Source organism: Danio aesculapii, chromosome 6, assembly GCF_903798145.1.
Source record: "Danio aesculapii chromosome 6, fDanAes4.1, whole genome shotgun sequence".
NCBI lineage: Eukaryota > Metazoa > Chordata > Actinopteri > Cypriniformes > Danionidae > Danio > Danio aesculapii.
In genome coordinates this window covers 30,792,410-30,816,545 of record NC_079440.1, presented here as the reverse complement: position 1 = coordinate 30,816,545, position 24,136 = coordinate 30,792,410, and the positions used below count along the sequence as shown (strand labels likewise).

The 24,136-nt window shown below is 36.4% G+C and overlaps 1 protein-coding gene across 1 annotated transcript in view; it reads left to right on the top strand.

The window, feature by feature from the left end:
- The window catches only part of LOC130230764 (espin-like protein), a 49,439-nt gene extending 25,341 nt beyond the window's left edge, over positions 1 to 24,098 (top strand). The window contains exons 6-10 of the mRNA XM_056459951.1: positions 16,817 to 16,951; positions 20,401 to 20,551; positions 20,788 to 20,933; positions 21,438 to 21,602; positions 21,727 to 24,098. Coding sequence (XP_056315926.1) covers positions 16,817 to 16,951; positions 20,401 to 20,551; positions 20,788 to 20,933; positions 21,438 to 21,602; positions 21,727 to 23,211 — 2,082 coding nt within the window. The 3' untranslated portion in view covers positions 23,212 to 24,098. The remainder of the gene's footprint in view (positions 1 to 16,816; positions 16,952 to 20,400; positions 20,552 to 20,787; positions 20,934 to 21,437; positions 21,603 to 21,726) is intronic.
- The last annotated feature ends 38 nt before the right edge of the window (positions 24,099 to 24,136 follow it).

Genomic DNA, 24,136 nt, shown 5'->3' with positions numbered 1-24,136 from the left:
ACACCATGTTCTTCAGTAAAGGTCAGTCTAGCCCAGGGGTGCACAAACTTTTTCCTTTAAAGGGACAAAAACCAAACTTGATTGAGGTCTGTGGGCCGAATATATATACCAAACCATATTACAATAAACTTGCCACGGGGAATTTCCTAATTTGTTTGGTAATATTTAAAAAAATAGAAAATGTTGCTTTAAAACATATTAACTTATTACAGTAAAACATAAACAATTCCATTTATAACACAATAGAGTTCAATGCTGAATACACTAGTTGAGCCTTCTTGATTTGCTCGCAGATGACTTATGCAGAGGACTGTCAAGTGACAGTATTTTAAAAGTCTGATTCATTTACAACATTTAATTAAATCATTTAATCTCATTTGACTGTTTTTGTAGCTCAGGAATAAAACAAATAAACAAAATATTGTTAAATTCTAAATGACGATCTCTGTCAAAGGCATTCGCTCCAACGCTCTCCATCATTCTCATTCTCTTTTCAGATGGAATGGTGGGCCAAATCAAAGGTTACCATGAGCCAACATTGGCCGGCGGGCCTTACTTTGGGCATCTCTGGTCTAGCCAATCTTGGTCTTGGATGGCCAGTGTCCCTGCAGAGTTCAGCTTCATCTTGCCTTAACACACGTACCTGGAATTTTCATGTTTACCTAAGATCTTGATTAGCTTGTTCACGTGTGTTTGATTAGGGTTGGAGCTAAACTCTGCAGGACACCGGCCCACAGGAACAAGTTTGGTTGACCCCTGGTCTAGCCTTTTCATATTTTTTGGCCTTTCAGATTTTCTTAAAGGTCACCTATGATGAAAATCATCTTTTGTAAGCTGTTTGGACAGAAGTGTGTGTAGGTAAAGTGAGTCCACTGTCATATTGGAGTGATGTGTGCACCAACCAACTGGGATTAAAAGATCTGTTCAGCTCTCTGTGATCATCAATCATCATCAAATGTGATCAAGAATGAGTTTTACAAGTTTAAAATGTTTTTAAAACAGTGCATGTTTCTAATGAATTACAGCGATTTTATTGTCTTTACTTTATCACCACAGTCATGTATCAGAACAATTATAAAAGAAGACGCTTCAATCCCGGTTTGAGGACATTAAATCAGGTTTATTTTGTACATTAACTTAACGGATATCTAAACAGCAGTGGATATTAACGTGTATCCTGTCACATTTGTGTGCAGAAACAATGCAAAGTTAAATGTGTGTGTGTGTGTCTGTGTGTGAGTGAACTTTGTAACGACATTGTGTGTGTGACTCATCATTCTCATCGACTCATTAACTCCATAGCAAAGACATCAAATCACTGGGAAAGTTCTTTCTGTAGTATTTCTTACAAATGTTACGTCAGATCTACTTCCTTCATGTCTGTCACTGTGCTGTTTATCTAATGCAGCCGAGGCAAAACAAAAACAGCTACAAGATGCTCAGAGCTTAAAAAAAAGACTTATCTTAAATCTTGAAAAAGGAGTAAAATATGTGCCGTTTAAATGTCACAACCCTATATGCAGAGATAATGTAGAGATCCTTAACCTGTTCAGTGCTGAACTAGTGATCAATTTCAGCTGCAGTATTGAACTGATTGACCATTAAGATTCCTCTCATGCGTTTTGTCTTTAATGGACGACCAGTGTTTTTGGGGTACTCGAATGAGTTTGTTACTGTAAAGATACAAAATTGTAGAAATCACAGATTTGGACTGACTATCTTCTCTTGCTATACAGCTTGCTGTCTTAGACTTTGGTCACTTTAGAACAGCTCAACATCTTTTAAAGCTAATAAAAACTTCAAAGTGCTTTGTTAAATACTTTTAAGACAAAGTTACAGCTTCCCAGTTTCCACCAAAAAAAAAAAAAAAAAAAACTGTGGCACATTATCGGCAGATATACTGAGTCAACAGCCACTGACTTTATCTTGTGTTATCCCTGTAAATAAAACAAGGGAACAACTTTATTATCATAACCCTTATCATACTGTACAATCACAACAGTGTGATCCGTCTAGGTTGGTCCCTGGGATGTACGATCCCAGTGTGACTCAAACGTTCATTACATCATTGATCTACTGCAAAATCCAAATCTGCCCTCCATCAATGGCTGGCGCAGAGTCAGCGTAAGAAACATTAGCACAGCTTTGGTCAAACCACAAAACGTATTAGAGCTTATTAGTGAATTAATGTTTGATTTAGTTGCAGACATTTTAATACACAGATTTACTAGCTAAACAATTGTGCTTCTTAAAATGCACGCTGATGTCTATAGTATACAGCAATAATATTAATTCTACACATAATATTATAATATGAGTTATTTATCATCAAATACTCACTGTTTAGGTAACTAGAATGTTTAAACAGCTATTAAATTCGATGTAATTTAGGAGAAGTTGATGAATTTGTGTGTTGTAAATCCAGCAGCTCTAATCTCCATTGCATGCATAGGGCTGCAGCGTATCAAGTCATAAACCAGATGCATTGAAATACAAAAAAAAGCCTTCTAAATAACTCAGAAAGGGTTTTTTTTAAAGATATGTGTGAAAGGGGTATGGACGAACAAGATGAGCATTCCCTAACATCCAAAAGCACACTTTTTGAAACTCATTCTCAGCCAAACACTGTTGTGGAGCGATAGACACACTTTTTCTGTTTTTAAAACAGTCAAAAATATACAATATTATGCTATCAAAACAAAAGATCTATGACGATAGGCGATGTTTGTGCAATGCCAGCAGGTTAAAAGCCAGTCAAAGCCAATTAAGAATTCAATTAAGTTTCATTAAATTTAAAGCAGCATATCTGAGATTTCACAGGGTTAATTAAATGGTCACCAATCACCTTAGTCACACTCTTTCATAGATCCAATGCAGTAATGTAAGCTCCCTGTCAACATGGGCATAAATAAATCAACAATTCATTGCTACTATATATCAAAACCAGAGGCTCGGGTGCCACTAGATGCCAAAAATTAAGGTGACCTGTCTAAACAAAAGAGATTTAATTAGTGAAGGGAGGCTGTTGAAGCATCTGATGCTGGCGTTCACAGTCTCTCTATGTGCTGGAGATGTATCAGTTACCTTCTCTCCAGAAGCAGAGCTCAGGTACAGGGCCGGGGGCTGAGCTGGTTATGGGATCCACAGGGTTTGGTTTCAGGGTTTTTACCATTCCAATGCTTGGAAACAGATACTTGATCTATCAAATCGGTTGGAGAACAGGATGTTTGTTGTCTTCAAACATGCATCTGATTATTTATCTTTTTTATTAAAGCCTATTTCCATTGTAACTAAGGCTAACAAATCTGTTCAAGTAGTAATGTCTTACAGTATGTGCGTGTTATGAACCCCTTCCCGAGTAAAAATTACATTTAAATACTGTATACATTGATATCCAGTGCCAGTCAAAAGCTTGGAACATACAGTGCTCAGCACATATAAGTAGTCCTATCACAAATCTATCTTTTAAATACATATTTTTAATAGGAAGCTATACAATATTGTATTTGTGCATATGCTTTAGATTAGTCAGTACTAAAGCTAAATCTGGAGCTTTTCTAAAAAAATAACTTAAGGATAACGGTCCAAAAACTAGTACATCCAAATTTGTTATAGAAAAATATTAAATACAAATTTAAAAAAGAGGAAAAATCAAGAGAAGCAATTTTTTTTTATTAAGTTGAAATTTTTAGGTTGTAATTTTATTTATTTTTTTTGCAATATTTTGCTTAAATTTTATTGTATTATATTTCAATTTCTAAATATGTTTGGTGTTTAAAATATTATTTTATTAAATATATCTGTTTAATAAATCTGTTTTGTTTAAATGCACCAAAATATATTGCCCATATTGCCCAGAAGTGAATACTTTTGTTAAAAAAATGACAAAGTATATTAAACAAAAAATAACATTGCACATTTTCATTTATTTTTCTGTTAAGGACACTGGAAAAAAACACACTATTATAAAAAATATTATACAGCACGCTGTTTTCAATATTGATAATATGTAGTAATATTTCTTCAGCACCAAATGACAATATCAGAATAATATTAAAAAATGTGTGGAGGGTCATATGACCCTGAAGACTGGAGTAATGCACAGTGAGAATTTAGAAAAGTAAAGATGTATTAAAATATGCTACAATAGAAAGTTCTAGAATTATTTTTAATTCAAATTTATTTGAATATACAAAATATACAAAAAGTATATTTATATTATATTCTCTTTATTCCAGACACTATGTCCAACAGTACAAAAGACAGACAAAATGATACAAACCACACAATATACATTAAAAAAAGACAGTTATGCCAATATTTCATTAAAGGTGGCTGATAACGCACCTCAGTTATCAACAACATTAAAATGCATTGTTTTTTCATATTTTCTTTAAATAAATGTAGCCTAAAAACTCTCGCCCCTCCCAAAAAACCTAGTAGGACATAAAATCAAGAATAATAGGATTAATAGATTGGCAAAGAATAACAGGAAAGAATAATCCTGATTCCAAAAATAGTCACATGACTCTTTCCTAATATATCAAAGAATTTCACCTTTTATGAAAAGTCATGTGTAGTTTTAAAAGATAACGTGGTGTTTGCCAAAAAGTGGAAATTGTATTTATGAATTAATAATTACTTTTACCACTAAAGAATGCAAAAAATAAATAAATGAAATAAAAAATATATTTAAAAAATATATAATTTACAAATCTGTAAATTTACGAACACGTATTCACTGGCCACTTTATTAAATATGGAAAATTCCTCAGTGATTTTAGTCCATATTGACATGATAGCATCACGCAGTTGCTGCACATCCATGATGCATATCTCTCATTCCACCACATCTCACAGATGCTCTATTGGATTGAGATCTGATGACTGTGGAGGCCATTTGAGCACAGTGAACTCAGTCATTATCGAGAAACCAGTCTGAGATGATTTGTTTTTTATGACATGGTGCGTTATCCTGCTGCAAGAAGTCATCAGAAAATGGATACACTGTGGTCATAAAGGGATAGACATGGCCAGCAACAAAACTCAAATAGGTTGTGGCGTTGACACGATGCTCAATTGCTACTAATGGGCCCAAAGTGTGCCAAGAAAATATCCCCCACACCATCACCAGCGTGAACCGTTGATGCAAGGCAGGATGGATCCATGCTTTCATGTTGTTGATGCCAAATTCTGACCCTACTATCCAAATGTCACTGCAGAAATCAAGACTCATCAGACCAAACATAGGTTTTCCAATCTTCTATTGTCCAGGTATGCTGAGCCTGTGTGAATTGTAGCCTCAGTTTCCTGTTCTTAGCTGACAGGAGTGGCAATCGGTGTAGTCTTCTGCTGCTGTAGCCCATCCGCCTCAAGGTTGAAAGTGTTGTGCGATCAGAGATGCTCTTCTGCATACCTCAGGTGTAACGAGTGGTTATTTAAGTTACTGTTGCCTTTCTATCATCTCAAACCAGTCTGGCCATTCTCCTCTGACCTCTGGCATCAACAAGGCATTTATACCCACTGAACTGCCGCTCACTGGATATTTCTCTTTTTCTGACCATTCTCTGTAAACCCTAGAGATGGTTGTGCGTGAAAATCCCAGTAGATCAGCAATTTCTGAAATACTCAGAACCGCCCGTCTGGCACCATCAACCATGCCACGTTCAAATTCACTTAAATCACTTTTCTTCCCCATTCTGATGCTCGGTTTTAAGATCCAATCACCATGTGATTGGCTGATTAGAAAACTGCGTTAACAAGTAGTTGGCAGGTGTACCTAATAAAGTGGCTCGTGAATGTATGTATGGTGTAAATAAAATGTATATCAACTTAAAAATGTCATTGCCTCTCTGGCCCACCATTACAAATGACCTTGTATGGTCCATATTGTCATTTTTTTTTTAGGAAATAATGCATTTTCTGGTTGGTTTACAGTATTGCAAGTTGTGGTGTACTTCACAAGGCTTTATTCCACCTCCGAGTACTCGGGACAGGCCATCTCATTTCCTAACAGTGCCTGTAATGGATTGTTTGGGCCGTTGGCCAGAAAGTTGCGTGCTAGGTATTTCCTCATGTTTTGGTTTCATCCCAAAGAGGTCACCCTCCCTGAGGTCGGCCCTCTGCTCAAAAAGTGTGAGTGCCTTTGTCCCAAAGACAGCTGCAATCAAATAAACAGACCAGGCCTTCATTTTATAACCGGCATGTATGCTTCCCTCCCATCCAGGAAATTAAGTGTGTCTTCTGGCTACCCAAAAATGAATTATTTCAGTTTGAGAGCCGCAAAAATGGTTTTGGGAAGTGTGCTTGGTGCGTTGTACAGTGTGGCTCTGTGGTTTGTTTATTGCAGATGCTTTCAAGCATTATAAAAATGCTTGGAGAGTTTAGATCAGCATGAAGCCTTTATAGAGTTGCCAGTTCTAATCGGCCACTAGAGGGTGGTAAGGGAGCCTTTTTTTTTTATGAGTTTAGCCTCCTTAGAAGAATCTTTCAACGTGTTTCTCATCAAACGTTCAGTCATATCTCAAGAATGCTCTGATTGCTTTGACCTTTAGTGGTGCACTACACCTGGAACAGTGTTTACCGTTTAACTGAGAACATGCAACGACACACAACAACAACACAATGTTTTGTATATGCTTTTTGTGTTATGGACCTGCAGATTAAGAGTTTATAAGAGTCTTTATTTTAGAACCGTATTGTGCCTTTTTATTCTAAGGCAGTTATTCTTGATTTATTATTGTTATTATTATTATTATTATTATTTTGTATTTTTGTTTGGGCTGAACATTCGTTTGAGCATCGATATTGCAATGCATGCATCCACAATGGTTACATCGTAGGATTCGATTGTTTATTTTTATATTATTGTAAGCAATTATTTATATAGTAATGTTATTTTACGTTTGTTTGTTAAATTTTCCTATATGAATACTGTCTTTCATATTTATTTATATGCTTGTAATTATATTTGATGCAGATGCACTGCATAGAAAAAGACTTGATCACCGCAGTTAATGTAATGTAATGAAATCTTTCCAAATAGTGCTTTTCAATTAATCTGGTGAAATTATATTTATATCATAGCAAAACAAAATATTGCGCAGCCTTAATTTTTATGATTATTTTTACACCCTTTTTGTGACAAAGACTCGCTAATTGCTGTATCAAAAATGTTTGTTGTCCTTTAAATAACTACTATTACACATTAAAAAGGATTATATGTTGGTTTTAAGGGTCTCCAACAACAGTCTGATATGCATGCACGGTCAAAAAGCACTTTTATAGTCTTATGATGTGCATTTATTTTTACCTAATTATCCCAGCGACTCCCATATGATTCGTTCAGCGATTCATTTGTTGCCAAATTTCTCCTTAGCACGATGCTAATCTGCACTCATTCGTCCGATAACCCAGTCTGTTGTGATTGGTCGACTGCGTTAAGCGCGAGACAGAGAGAAATGCCCACCACGGCTTATCAACAATTTTGAAGTAGTCAGAGTGCATACCTGCCAACACTCCTGTTTTTTCTGGGAGTCTCCCGTATTTCAGACCCATCTCCCACCACCCTCCCATTTTGTTATTTCTCCTGGAAAACTCTCGTAATTTCAACAACCCCCCCCCCTGCTGTTTTGGAACTTGACCACCACATATGAGTAGGAACAGCAGATGGTGGCCATAGCAATGACAAACGGCAGTGGATTGCAAGCTCACAAACACATTTAAATCCGTAAACAAAGCAGCACACGTCATGTTTTTTTTTTTTTTTTTAAAGATTTATTTTTGGCCATTTTGCCTTTATTAGATAGGACAGTATTTAGACAGGAAGCGAAGTTGGAGAGAGAGAGAGGGGGGGTGGGGTAGGGAAATGTCGTCGAGCCGGGATTCGAACTCGCGACGCCCTGACGTGCTACTGCACCATATGTCGACGCGCTAACCACTAGGCTATTGCGCCAACACGTCATGTTTTTAACGTGGTTTTAGACACAATATATAAATATAAACAGTTAACCAGATACAGTACAAGCGGTTACAAGTATCAAAACACAATTAAATACATAATTTGCACGCTAGAGAAAACAAGGAGGCAACTATTTTAATCACACTTAAGTTACTTACTTCTGTGAAATGGAGTAAGAAACTGATCCATGAACTGTGTACTGTAAAGTTCCTGTCAATCTCTGCAAAGTCCCATACATTAAGTCTTTTCTGATCCTTCCTTTAACAAACGGCCGATGAATCCCTCGTTGTAAGCGTAGATATTGGTGAAGCACTCATCAGAAATTTGACAGGAACACAGCACAAGGCTGGGGCTATAATGCTGAGGTATTTTTGGGGGCAGGGGGTTTATTTTTTCCTGGTCGGCACATGCAGCAAATGGGTGACGCTTAGATTCCATATCGACGTCATGCCGGCACCGCGAAAGACTCGTTACCGCTGCGATTAATTCGAACCATTATGAGTTGACTCTTTCATAGATGAATCAAAAGTTTTAAACACGGTGCACTTTCACAGCCATATCACCCTGCAGCCCAAGACCGGTTACTCACTGAAGCTAAGCAGGGCTGAGCCTGGTCAGTACCTGGATGGGAGACCTCATGGGAAAACTAGGTTGCTGTTGGAAGTAGTGTTAGTGAGGCCAGCAGGCTCAACCGGTGGTCTGCGTGAGTCCTAATGCCCCAGTAAAAGTGAAAGGGACACTACACTGTCAGTAGGCGCCATCTTTTGGATGAGACTTTAAACCGAGGTCCTGACTCTGTGGTCATTAAAAATCTCATGGCACTTCTCGTAAAGAGTAGGGGTGTAACCCCGGTGTCCTGGCCAAAGTCCCTCTATCGGCCCTTATGATCATGGCCTTCCAATCAACCCCATCCACCAAATTGGCTCTATCACTGTCTCTCCACTCCACCAATAGCTGGTGTGTAGTGAGCGCACTGGCGCTGTTGTCCTGTGGCAGCCATTGCATCATCCAATAAAATGTGCTATATAAATACACATTACATTAAATTACATTACATTTCAGATTTAAGCCTTAGCTGGATATTTTACTTCACCTAGAGCTGTGTTACACACTGCGTGGAAGGTCATTTTCAGAAACCTATAATAGGGGCTCTTTAAAATCCATGTGAGATAAACTTTTACAATATTTATTTTGCTAGTACATTGTTATTCTTAAGGTGAACAATGAATCTCTGCAAGTTAATCCACTGAAAAGAATGTTTGTTTTGGTAATCTTTAGTTAAAGTCTGGCCTTTTGCTTCTGTTTGGAGTTATAGGTCTTCTCTGATGATGTCAGTTTGACGACTTCAGCAACAATATTCTTAACTATGCCCCTCTTACCATTAGTTTGCTATGAGGGAATAATGCGCAAAAAGAAAGCCCTGCCCCCTACTTAGTATTTTGTTTCAGTTGGAATTATTTCAACATACTGAAATAAAAATCTCAGCAACTTCCGGTTCATGCAGGCTTTAAAGTGATTCTTCACACAAAAAAAGAGAATTTGCTGGTAATTTACTCTGCGGCCAAATCTTTTTTTTTTTTTTTTTTATACAAACCTGTGGTCCTTGGTGATTTTTGAAGTTAACAACTACTCACTATAGAGTCATGCAAGAAACTAAATTATATTTATAAAGCTATTATTATCTACAGCCTCGACAAACTGTCCTGTGCATCGTCCTATCACATAAAGACATGTAACAATTTATACAGAAATATTTTTTGTTTTGGCAGGTTATTATTGTTTTTTTTTTTTTTTTTTTTAAGTGTCACTGGCATTTGACTAATATTTTATTAATCACCAAGGACCACAGCTAGCATTTTGTGAGCATGTTGGAGCCACTTTTTAAATATGGGAATGCTACTTTGTGTATTCAAGTATGTCATTGGGGCTCATGTGTTATCTTATCCGCATTGATTGTACACTACCTGAAAAAAAGTCTTGTCATCAATCCCAGTTGTAAGAGCAACAAATAATAACTTAACTTCTAGTTGATCATTTGGAAAAGTAGCAGAAGGTAGATTTTTCTGATAAGTCATCTGTTAAACTGCATCCCACTCATCAAAAATATGGCAGAAGTCCTATTGAAACCTGCATGGTTCTATAGAAATCAGTCAAGTTTAGTGAAGGAAAAATCATAGTTAAGGGTTACATTCAGTAAGGGGGCGTGCGAGAGATCTGCAGAGTGGAAGGTATCAACACATTTGTGCTGCTCATTACATTACAAACTACAGGAGACGGCAAATATTTCAGCAGGATAGCGCTCCTTCTCATACTTCAGCCTCCACATCAAAGTTCCTTAAAGCAAAGAAGGTTGAGGTGATGCAGGATTGGCCAGCCTAGTCACCAGACATGAACAATATTGAGCATGTCTGAGGTAAGATGGAGGCAGCATTGAAAATGAATCAAAAGAATCTTGATGACCTCTGGGAGTCCTGCAAGAACGCTTTCGTTGCCATTCCAGATGACTTTATTAATAAGTTATTTGAGTTATTGCAGAGATGTACGGATGCAGTCCTCCAAGCTCATGGGAATCATACAGACTATTAATTCTCTTTCCACTGCATCATGACTTTATATTCAATACTGTACATTATTTCTGTTAGTTGACAAGCTTTTTTTCTCAGCAAGGCCTTTGCCTTTCATAAAAAACATGTCTGATCAACTAGAAATCAATTTATTATTTGTATTCCTAAAACTTGGATAGACAACAATACTTTTGTCAGGTAGTGTATAATGCCACCACTGCATTGGTGGTCCACACTAGGTTTGGCTGTTTACTTTTAGGTGGTGGGTGACACTGGTAACACTCAATAGGTTTTCCAACACTCTGTGTTAATGTGCATTGAAATATTGCCCGAGAAATGAGTTATGGAAACACCAAATTTCAAATAAAATCCATTTGCAAAAAAGCTTTTACACTTACTTTTAGGTGGTTTTGGTCTTGTGTGAAAATGAATCAATGTGAATAATGGAAGATAGAAACACATTTGCCAAATCAGTTCTGCCATAGTTATTAAGTCGTAGTCATATTAACTACAGTAATCATTACACTCACATGACTCTATTATAGACCATTTCCATGTGGTCATGTCATTGGCCTATGAACATTTCCTGCTTGCTATCAAACTATTTCATAACTGTAAAAAGAATTCAATCAGTACTTAATATTAAAACAGTTATAATAACATGATCAATAGGTGGCTCTTTGTGGATTTTTGGAAGCTATAAAAGTTAAAAATGTAAAACAGCAAACACATTGGGACCATTGTTTTTGTTTACATCCCTCAAAATGGTCAATACTTTATCAACTGTTGGTTGCTTGATTGCTGTAATAACTAAATGGAAACCCAGCTACACACTGAACAATGCCAAATAATCAGAGCCAACCTTCTTACTTTAATCCATTGTCACATTGTGGTCAACTACGAAGATGCCAATGGACCAGTGCATGCTCATTTCCATAGCATGAAGCTGACGTTTACCACTGTTGGTGGCAGACCAGCGTTCCATTCATGTGCTACTTACATTGACTTTCCGTTAATTTCATACATATCTGAATGTGGGAGGCTTTAAATTTGGTTCAGTTTAGTGACCTCTGACGTGAGAATGTGAAGCTATTTGATTATTGGAAAATCTTTTACATTTACCTATTAATGGACTTATGGAATGGAATTATTAATGGAAAATCTTTTTCATTTTCCAAGTATTATTTATTTAATTATTTGGAGTGTTCCACATTTGTTTTCAATGTGTTTAATTTTTTTTTTCCTTTCTCATCCAAAATTCCTGAATTTTTTACTTTCTAGTTTTTAGTAATATTTTTGTTTCTATTTTTTTTTTACAGAATATTGAGAATCACAAATGTTATCTGTTTTTATAATTAATACTTGAAGACAAATGAACCATATTAGAATGATTACCATACATTTAACATGAATAATTAATATATAATCAATCACCTTGATAAATCAATTGTGATTTACCTTTCATTTATAAATCAGTCAAATGATCAGACTATTATTTTGACCTTTTCAATCAAGTGTCTACAAATGGGGTTTTAATAATGTCATTCTTTTTTTCCTCTGCATGTTGTTTTAATCAAGTTATTAATTTTGCTTTTGACATTGAGTTTTAAATTATTAGATTTAGTTTGATTTGAATAAATGAATATGTAGGCCACCTGCCTGCTGACTCAGAGCACTTGAATACATGATGCTGGAAAGAATGAACTGACCTGATTACATTGTCACCTATTTTTCCAGGGCGTGAATTATTAAACAAATGCAAATCTGTCATTCAGCCCAACACTTTTTCTGTTAATTGGTGGTGACACGTGTAAGGTCACATCCCGGTTTAAAATGGTGTCAAGCGAAAAAATAGGGAGAGAAAACCACCAACATCTAAACAAAAGAGATCCATTGTCTCTGTCTGCTTTTTTTTTTTGTTTTTTTTTTTGATTTGTCAGTGTCCTGTTTTCTATCACACTGTTGGCTTGTTCGCATGTGCCCATTGCTTTGTTCATTAGTGACATTGCCGGCTACTCTATCCACTGTCTAAATTATTAAGTGCATTCTGCTATCAGAGTTTATTGTTTATTGTCTGTTGGGCCATGGTCAGTTGTTGAGACGGTGTGGATGGAGTCAAGATATTTGTGGGTTTGGTGTTCACAATGTTTGTCACTCTCTGGTGACACAGAGTGATCAGTCACTGCCTGCTGGATATCAACGGCTTTTAAGAGGACGCTAGTTTGTAAGTAACTGTGATGATTTTTATCCCCGTGTGTTTGTAGAGCTGATGCAGTTTGTTATTTTCAATCATATTTCGAGAATGGCTGTATTTGAGAACATTTCAATAGAGGGTCTCTGAAGCTTTGTATTGTTTTACAGTACTGTTTGTACTCTTTATTACATTTAGTTTCAAAACAGACTTCATTCGAATGCTTTACTTTTAATGTGAACCAAACTTTCATGCTTTTTTTTCTGATTTAAAGTGTTATTGGTTACATGTAGTCCCTCTGTACTAGATAATAATGATACATTTTAAGGCTTTTAAACTCTCATTGCAGAACACATGGTGGTACCACTTTATTTGATGATCCATTTGAGTGTTATTAGACTGTCTGCTTAATATCTGTGATACTGCTCCTTCAACAGACATTTAACTGACTATAAGAAACTTTGTAAGTACATGTCAACTTACACTAATTCTAACCCCAACCTAACGGTCTGCTTATAATCTAATGAGAAGTAGTTGGTATGTAGATGCAATATAACTTAAATTCAACAAACGGACCATCAAAATAAAGTCTGACCTGTAATTGTTTTGCATAAACAGATATGGATATTAGACCTCTTGAAAATTCATCTTTTCTCTCAATTTACAACATGCTGTTATATATTTGAGTAAAATAAATATTCTTTTATTATTCTGTAAGCTACTTAAGTTATTTCTTCCAAATTTGAAATAAAATATTGTCATTTAGAGAGCATTGTGCATAAAAAAGTGGGGTTTTTTTATTCAGTGGCATTTTTTTTTTAGTTCGAAAAATGAAAGAAAACATTGTGTAATAACCCAGATGTTTAATCACAACCAATGAAAACATTGTTATTCTGACCAGTTTCTAAAGCAAATTGGTCTAAATGCCAATATTATTATATGAAATTTTGACAATTTTATCAATCATTTATATTATAAAATAGATCGAGTCTCTTTGTGCAGTGCGTTTGCATAAATTATAAAATATTGCAAGCATATATAAATACAACAGAGCAAAGTTAAAACTGAAATAAACAGTGCTTTATTGTTTTTGGAAGATTTCAGTATCCAGGCAAAGAAATCAAACATAACATGGTCATCATTGAATAGATTATTTAAAAATAATAAGAACTTTATCTTTTAATCTTTTAATAAACAATCTAATCCTGCGATGTGATTATTGTTGATTCTCACATTGTGATATCGATGCTCAAATGATATATATTATAAAACAAATATTAACATTTTCCTCAAACCATAGAAACTGTGAATTTTCTCAATGGCCTCTTATTATATATACAGTTGAAGTCAGAATTATTAGCCTCCCTTCGAATTTTTTTTTCTTTTTTAAATATTTCCCAAATGATGTTTAACAGAGCAAGGAAATATTCACAGTATGTCTCATAATATTTTTTTCTTCTGTAGAAACTCTTGTTTGATTTATTTTGGATAGAATAAAAGCAGTTTTTAAATATTTTTAAAATCATTTTAAGGTCAAAATGATTAGCCCCTTTTAAGCTACATATTTTTTTCGATTGTTTACAGAACAAACCATCATTATACAGTAGCTTGCCTAATTACCCTAACCTGCCTAGTTAACCTAATTAACCTAGTTAAGCCTTTAAATGTCACTTTAAGCTGTATAGAAGTGTCTTGAAAACTAGTCAAATATTATTTACTATCGACATGGCAAAGATCAAATAAATCAGTTATTAGAAATGAGTTATAAACTATTATGTTTAGAAATGTGTTGAAAAAAATCTCTGTTAAACAGAAATTGGGTAAAAAAAAATAAAAAGGGGGGCTAATAATTCAGGGGGGCTAAAAATTCTGACTTCAACTGTGTATTTACATTAAATGCAATTTTAGGAACCAAAAGTAAATTGAAGCCCCACCAAATTACACTTATGGCATCGTGTTGCCAAAACTGCAGGCCAAACTGTTATTGTGATATTAGTGTTTACAAAAATCAAGTTTCAAAGGTATAAAACTATTCATTTTTCATGAGACATAATAATGAAGAAATGTGCTTAAACACAGCCATTTCTGGTACACTGAAAAAAATATTTTATATTCTGATATCAATTTATATGGGTTGAAATTAAATAAACTAATTAAACTTAGTCTAGTTTAACTTAATTTCAATTTATATGGGTTGAATTTAAATAAATTAAACTTAGTCTAGTTTAACTTAATTTGTTTGTTCAAATTCAGCCCAAATAAATTTTCAATCACTTACCTTTAAATAATTTAGTAAATCATCATAGTAGAATCATCTTTGAATATTTTTTTCAGTGTCAGAAAGTTTAAGAAATTGTTCATTTTGACGAAATGTTTATTTTGCAGGCAGTACAGTTTATTTGTAGTATAAATAAAACTGCTAGCATACAGTAGAAAGAATACAATCATCAAATCCTTTCCCTACCCTACACTTTCACCTAAAGGATTTGCTGCTTTAGACTTTATAGACTGTTTTCACTCAATCCTCTAAATTCTAGAGCTGTCAAACATGCTCATCAGGCATTTTAACTGAAGGTGTAAATGTGACTTAACATAAAATGTATCGCTTGCATGTCAACACAAGTGTGTGGTCTTGAATTCCACTAGAAAGCAGAGATATATGGGGAGCGTTTAACCTTAGCAGACCTTATACAAACTCTGTAGGCCTACATATTTGTACTGTTCCGGTTCTTTTCCCCTTTTTTTCTTCCCCTCCTCCCAATAATCTCATTTCACGTGCTAGAACAGAGCATTGAGAAATATTCCACAGTCTCTTGTCTCTGTTATACCACTAACATAAAATTATAATACTCTGGTTCTGGTTTTCATATCTGAGTGATATTTTTGTTCTGTGACTTGAAAAGCAATCAGTGATAAAGGACATTCTCTAAATTGCTGTAAAGAGATGGTTTACCCAAAAATGAAATGATTTGCTCTCCCTGCACTTGTCAAAACCTGTCTGAGTTTATTTCTACTGTTGAACACAAAGATATTCTGAAATGCATTGACTTCCATAGCATTTGTTTTTCCTACTTAGAAGTAAAGGGTTACAGGTTTTCAGCCTTCTTCACAACATATTCTGCGTTCAACAGAAGAAAGAAACTCATAAGTGTTTACAACCGCTTGAGGGTGAGTAAATTTTCTTTTTTTGGGTGAACTATCCTAAAAAGTCCCACTCTCTTTAACAGTCTTTGTGTGGCCCATGTGGAAGAAAAGAGGATGGGAGGACCATGTTGCTCCAGCATCCACTCCCTAAGCCATAGAATATGATAGTTGATAGAAACCAAATGTGCCATGGTGTCCACTGGCTTTGATTAAACCTTCACACAGACACAGATGCATCCTGACTGCAAGTAAGGAACTGAACTACCGCTCAAAGGTCACGAAGGAACGAGTTTGCTAATGTAGTTTTGCCCCAAATACCCACATTTTACCCCTCCCAAAGTTTATCTATTTACCAGTTGCACAAGTTCTGGGAAATGTACTCCTGCCTTTGCCCAAGCCTTGTCACAGCGCATTTCGTGCTGTTTGGACATCAAAGTGCCGTGCAAAAGGAAATTGGGAGGACCACCTCACAGAGACAAAGCAAAATAGCATGCTGCGGCGTATCAGTGTTCCCTTTGATGCTCTATGCGTGTGTGTGTGTTTCACAGAGAGCCCCTTGAGAGCCACATTTGATATGCATTCTGCATGGAGTCCATTAGGATATTACAGTTTCATCAGCAGTGATCTAAATGTTTCCATATACTCTGCATTTTCCCTCTGGTAAAGTGGGATCTAGACGTTGGGCTCAGGTACAACTATTTTGCCCCCCAGCTAGGGCCCCTCTTACAGTAATGCTCGAATATCGCCTGCGTGAACCACAGCGCTGCTCAAAAGAAAGACCGCAAATGGCTGTTTTTCATGTGTATGATTGTGATATTCTGCTGTGTAGAAGATCAAATGACGGTAATTGCGAATTTATTCTACTGCCCTACGGGTCTACTCGAAATAATTTGTTTTGATGGCACACTACCTGAATTGGTAAATATTGTATGATGAAATAAGCTCTTTCTATTGCAGCTCTGTCCAGCTGCTCAGCCTCTGGAGGAAAGCGGTCCAATAGAAGAAGAGCTTAGGGAGAAACCAGCGGTGTTACGGCAAACTAGTTCTGATTATTACAGACAGATCACTAATACAGACATGGACAGGCTTAAGGTGAGTCTTGTTAGTTTCTGAAAAATAATACTGTGTCAGTGGCAAATCCTATTATTTGTTCTGTTCCAAAATTTTGTGAGCTGTTTGATTTCTGCATTTTATTCACTTTGAAGTCTTATCACCTCCAAAATGTATATACAGTTGTATTCAGAATTATTAGCCCCCTGTTTATTTCCCCCCCAATTTCTGTTAATTAATGGAGAGAAGATTTTTTTCAACACATTTCTAAACATAATAGTTTTCATAACTCATTTCTAATAACTGATTTCTTTTATCTTTGTCATGATGACAGTAAATAATATTTGACTAGATATGTTTCAAGACTTTTCTATACAGTTTAAAGTGACATTTAAAGACTAGCTTAGCCTTAACTAGCTTAATTAGGTTAATTAGGCAGGTTAGGGTAATTAGGCAAGTTATTGTATAATGATGGTTTGTTCTGTAGACCAGTGTTTCCCAACCCTGTTCCTGAAGGCACACCAACAGTACACATTTTTAACCTGTTCCTAATCAAACACACCTGAATCAACTTATCATAACATCAGAAGAGGCTCCAACACCTGAAGTTAATGGGTCAGAAAAGGGAGACATCCAAAATATGTACTGTTGGTGTGCCTCCGGGAACAGGGTTGGGAAACACTGCTGTAGACTATCGAAAATAATATAGCTTTAATGGGATAATAATTTTGACCTTAAAATGGGTTTTAAAAAATTAAAAACTGATTTTATTCTAGCTGAAATAAAACAAATAAGACTTTCTCCAGAAGAAAAAATATTATCAGACATGCTGTGAAAATTTCCTTGCTCTGTCTAAACATCATTTAGGAAATATTTAAAAAAAGAAAAAAAATTCAAAGAGGGTCTAATAATTCTGACTTCAACTTTAGGTGAGTGACTTACTTGCATTTTTGACATTAGCATGCTTAGCTAACTTTGCAATACCCCAATAAGTACAAAATTAAACTGTGCACTGAAATAAAATGAAATAAAAAAAAGTTTAGTTTTTTTAAAATTGATCACAAATTTTACTTCAAATTTGTGATCCATTTCAAAAACACTGAACTTTTGAACAGTTTGGCCAAAGTTCCTTAAAGGCAAGTCATTCACTCGGTGGCCATCTTTGAAACACCACTGGAGCAGTATGCTCAGGCATTCTGTCTGAATGGGGAAACACTAAATTCTCCAAAACTGCTTGCCAAGCTTAGGATTACATTTCATATTAGGAATCACCAATAAAATTAAACAACAACTGTCTATTTAATTTCATTTCTAAGCATCCAAATCACACAAAATCTGCAGAAACTCACATCTGGACCGAGCCCCTCCCCCGGAGTATCGTCAGTCTATAGCGATTTATGATTGGCTCCTGTACTAGAAGGTGGGATTTGTTCATCATATGGGGATCGATGATTGGCTCCTGTACTAGTAGGCAGGGCTTTATTCGCCATATTGACCGTTACACTTTTCCCCATTCAAAAAGATACGAGTGACATGTCCTGTGTATTCTATAGTCGTTGGTTAGGCTTATCTTTATCCACCATCTTGGGTTTATTTTTTTGAACTGAGCTTTATGCTGTGTATTCTGGTAATATCTTCTTGACAATGATATACTGCAGTTTTAGTCATGTCACTAATATAAATACCGCCTGTGAACTGTGTATCATTAAAATCGAGTATATTTTGCATGTAACAGATTTTTTTGGGGTGTGGAGGTGTGTTAGCGAGAAAGGTCTCAGCAAACCAAAAGCTCAATGACGCTGCTATACCCCTTTTTCATCAGACAACCAACACAGCAAATTCAATGCTTTCCATGGAACCCCCACTGACAAACCATTGCTACAGCTCTGAAACAAGGTTTAGAGAGGATAAATCAGTCTATATGTAAAATATTGGTCACTTCTAAATAGAGTTGAGTATTGTTTGGGGTTATTTTGATAATGGTGCTAAATTGATACTTTTAAAACGGTACGATACAAATGATCCACAAAATTATGGTGGATGACTCTAGAAAAATCTTTTATTTTACAAAAAAAAAGTTTTAATAATTTTAATTGAACAATTTAATTAAAGTTTAAAGTATACATCAATTCATATTTTATATATTTTGATTGAATTGCATAATTATGTTCCTTTTGATTATTTGTTTGTTAGCATGAATTTAAGATTTGCATTATGCAATTAACATTACATTAGCTTACTAGCTTATTAGCTTATTTACTAACCTGTGGAAAGGCTGTGATCAAAATCAGGCAACACCTTTTTTCTAGGGTTGGGGCTTGTGACTATGTTTACATAAACACTAGTAATATAATTATACACTGAATGGAAACAAAAGACCTCTGCATTTCATGACGCAGATGTCTATGGTCCATTAAGGTAATCAAAAAATCGCTGTTAACATGGTAGACTCTTAATCAGAGTATTGTCTTAATCATAATAAAATAAAAAGTATTGTTGTCCACGTAACAGCGTCACGGTGACGCAGTGGTTAGCATGTTTGCATCACAGCAAGAAGGTTGCTTGTTCAAGCCCTGGCTGGTTCAGTTGGCATTTCTGAGTTTGCATGTTCACCCGTGTTCGTGTGGGTTTCCTCCGGGTGCTCCGGTTTCCCCCACAGTCCAAAGACATGCGCTATAGGTGAATTGAATAAGCTAAATTGGTCGTAGTGTATGTGTGTGAATGCAAGAGTGTATGGGTGTTTCCCAGAGTTGGGTTGTGGCTGGAAGGGCATCGACTGCGTAAAACATATGCTGGATAAGTTAGCGGTTCATTCTGCTGTGGTGACCCCTGATTAATAAAGGGACTAAGCTGAAAAGAAATTTGAAATGTTTAGAGATGGTGTGACAACTTTGGTGCACATAATGGTACCGGGTTTCGGTACCCAACCCTACTTCTAAACAATAAAAGTACAATCAATGCATGAATCGATTAATTCCAATGCAAATATATTAGGCACAATGCATTGCAATTTAAACAATAACTTCTATCCAATGCACGCTTTTATACTGATGCTCCAGGTGAATCTGGGAATCTTCCCATCCCTAATACTTACCAATGAACAAAAGGTGTTGTGCTTTAAAACAGTGTTTCTCAACCACGTTCCTGGAGGCCATCAGCTTAGCACATTTTCCATATCTCCTCAACTAAACACACCTGATTCAGATCATCAGCTCATTAGCAGAGACTGAAAGTCCTGTAATGGGTGTGACAGACAAAGGAGACATTCAAAACAGGCAGTGTTGGTGGTCCTCCAAGAGCATGACTGAGAAACAGTGCTTTAAAATGTGACTTAAGTCATGCCTTAAAATGTTTCATCAGTTGGGTTCCAGTAGGTTTTGGAACAGGATAATTAAGTGCGTGTTTCCTCTTTTAAAAGTGTGCTTTAGGGGATTAGTATTTCACTGTTATATTTGCTGACATTCAGTTCACTTTCATTTTAACCCCACCAGCACCCTGAGACTGAAGATTCCCCTCAAGCTCGCTACCCCCCTGCATCTCTTTCACCTCCTCTACCCAAATCCACCACTACCCCCTTGGTCACCGATCCATCTTCTACCATACATGGGAACACTTTCCAGAACGTTCACATGGCCACTACGGGTGAGAGAGCCCTAATGTGCCTGTTTTCATACCCCTATGCTGTTGTATGGTTCTGCAGTCATGACTGAAATTTGTGGGCACTGCTGTCTCCATTGACTCATCCTTTTTAATTTCACTTGATGACTTAATTCCAATTCAATGAGTAATAGTAATCAGTCTGTGTGAATATGATCAGAACATAACTGAAAACAGATGATAGTAGCAAAATGTTGTTCTTGTTCTCATTGTCATTGCAGTGGTGAAGAACCTAAGCTCCAGTACGCCTGCAAGTAAACCAGTACCAGAGAAGGGGAAACTGCTGATGGGAGAAATGAAACTCGGAGATGTTAAATCTATTGCCAGCCTTACGAAATCTGGATTGACAGCTGATTTGGCGTTTTCAGTTAGTAAATTTGCACTGGACATGCAATTGACTTCCATTATTTATTTTTTATTTTTTTCAATATGAAATATTCAGGAGATTCAGAGGTTTTATATACAGTTATTTATTTTAGCCAGTGCAGTTTAAATTAAGCTTAAATGCTGCACCATACACCTGAAATAATAATTAAGATTCAATGCATGAATTTGTATCTTACTATTTGATATTTTGGCCATTCAGACATCATTTTCAGTGATACTGAAAGTCACCATCCTCCGTATTTACCTTGTTGACTGTCGGTCACTACCTTGGTCACTGTTACTATTGTTAATTGCACAATTAAATTCTGCATCCAAAATGTTATATATAAAGAAGGAAACCACAATCAAATTCCCCCAAAAAACTTCAACAATACACTTAACCTTTTTCAAGCCAAGCATTATTGTGATGGTTTTGTTTTCAGTGTGCTGGGCAGCTTAAGGGAACCAACTGAACAATAGTATTTGTCATGCCATTTTGTTTTAGAATAAAATGGTGGTCTTACCGACAGAGGAGGCTAATTTGTCTGATATCGATTACCTGGTGCCCATGCATGATGAAAAGGGCAGACCTATAGCAGAATGGAAAAGACAGGTGATGGTACGACAGCTACAGGCCAGATTATTTGACCAGGAAAGCCAAAGGATTAAGGTGAGCAACAAATGTTGCACCAGTAGTCTTCTAAGTACATACTGTGGCTCTGTAAATCTGAGATTTTGTTCTGACTGCAACTTTATCAACTTAGACTCTTAACTTGATGTATCTTATTCAACAGGAGAATGGTAGTAGACATGCAAAGATGGACAGTTGGAGGTTCTCCCAGGCTCACAATGCCATCCTTGGTCCCTTTGGAGAACTTCTAACAGAGGATGACCTCATCTATCTAGAGAGGCAAATTGAAAGTGTCTCAATGCAGAAACACTGCGAGGGCTATGAAATGGAACTTGCACGTCTAGCTGAAGAACTACGCAACATTCTCCCAGCACCCATTGTCAACATCACAGTCAACACCCAATACAAGAATGCTACGCAGACTCCTTTACCTGTTTGGTGTAACCGTATTTCAGGCATTGTGAAGAGTATGTCACTACTTATGACAAACCTTACAGATCAGCCTTACTGCAAAATGCCAAACACGGAGCTTGTGAATGTTTTCTCTCAGGCCTCAGAGAGGCAAGCAACCAATAGAGGAAGGAGGGAAAAGATAGAAAATGAGATTCACCAATTTGGGGTCTCTGTGAGAAACCTAAAGTCCAACTTTGAGAATCAGAACGATTCTTCATTGGAGGATTTAATGAGGACTGAATCATTGGTTCAACAAGACCAAGAGCCAGTTAAGAATGGGTTTGATGACGTCTCTCAGAAACAAGATCAAGGAATGGAGGCTGATCTTGATGATGATGATACATCTTTCGACTATGTCATCAGTGATGCCATGGAAAGTACAACCCTGAGAAAAGAACGTATTGTGGTGTTGTTCTTGGGTCATTGGAAGAAGTCTGCTTATACTGTAACCGTAAGAAATGCTCAGAGGAAACAAAGTGTTGATTCACTGGAAATAAAGAAGCCCAAGTGTGAGCGTAAAACTAGCTTGGATATCTCTCAGAAGAGGACCATGGAGAACGGTAAACTGGGGCACTTTTTCAAGCAGAGAAGTGCCATCAATAAGATGATTGGGAACTGGAGAAGCATGATCTCATTTGTCCCATCAAGGCAGATCCGAAGACTCAACCGACAGCAGGCAATTTACTCACCTGAGCAGTTCCTGCCTCGTGTGGATGGATCTCCCATCGACTACGACACCCTGACACTCGATCTCTTCATGCTTGGCTACTTTCACATACTGGAGCTGGATTTGCCACCGGATGAGAGAAAAATGAGACACCTCTTGTGCTTTGAAGTGTTCGACCATGTGGGCCGTTTTACCTGGGAGACCGTCCGGGATTTTCACAAAGCTGTAATTCAGGACATTGAGGCTGGAAATCGGGAATGGAAGGATGGATTTGAGGACATTAAAGTAAAGTTCTTCGGAGATGGATCAGGCCAGCCAGAGCTTGAACATTCAGAACAGACCACAACAGTAGAAACGAGGCGTGTGCCTAAAGTCATCGTACAGACGCCCACTCCAGATGAGAGTGATGTCCTGAGAAGTAATGCAGATATTAGTAGTTTAACTAATGAGGAGATTTGCAAATATATTGATCGTAGTTTTGCATTCTGGAAGGAAAAGGAGGCTGAGATATTTGATTTTGAAGAATGACAGTAAGCCTGTTTGGGTGACGCGGGGGTGTACATAAAGATTTTTTTATCTTCAAGAATATATTTTTGATTTGATTTAGAATTGACTAGTACTAATAATTATACAGCTGTGACATTTACAGGTGTTGCATGTGAGTTTTTGACTCTAAATCTAAATCATAATAATACGAATATATGTTTGCAGATATTTAAGTAACATGCTTGTTTATCTGAAAAACAATACTATTGTCAGAATGTCTGTCTTTGTTTTGGTCAGTGTAACTCTACCCACTGCAAGTTTACCCACTAATAATTTGGCATGCAGGGTTGCCTTGGTGGATTACACATAGTATTTCATTTCAGTCATGAAAGCTGCTTCAATAAATTCAGGTGCAGCCAAAAATACGACCTCTGGAGGGCTCCAAACTCCAAAATGAGAGACAGATTCAGAGTTATAAAACTCTATATGAGATGGTTTTTATTTAGCTAAAAATTATAATATTACAAACGTAAACAACTGATCAGCAATCAGTAAGGTTCGATCTTAAGGAACGCTTGCGATCTGTTGACGTTGTCAATCTAGCAACTTGTGTGACTCATGTCTGAGGAGGAGGGGCCAGATGAAAAAAAAAGCCCTATCCGATATTTTGAATTTGCACTGCAATACTTTGTTCAACCACTAGGTGTCAATCCAACATACTGCACCTTTAAGGCATCATTTTGCCATTTATTCTCCAATTTTTCAGGAGTGTAAAATGGAAGACTGCCATAAATAGATGTTTGTTACTCTTTTCTGATTATTTATTATCAGTATGCGATGATTTAAGTTACTTCAGTTCAGTTTTTGTTACTTACTACGAATTTGACATTTACTTACAGCGGGCTGGTATGTTTTGATTTGCACCAATATTGGAGGCTGCTTATTTAAAAGATTAAATAAATGATCA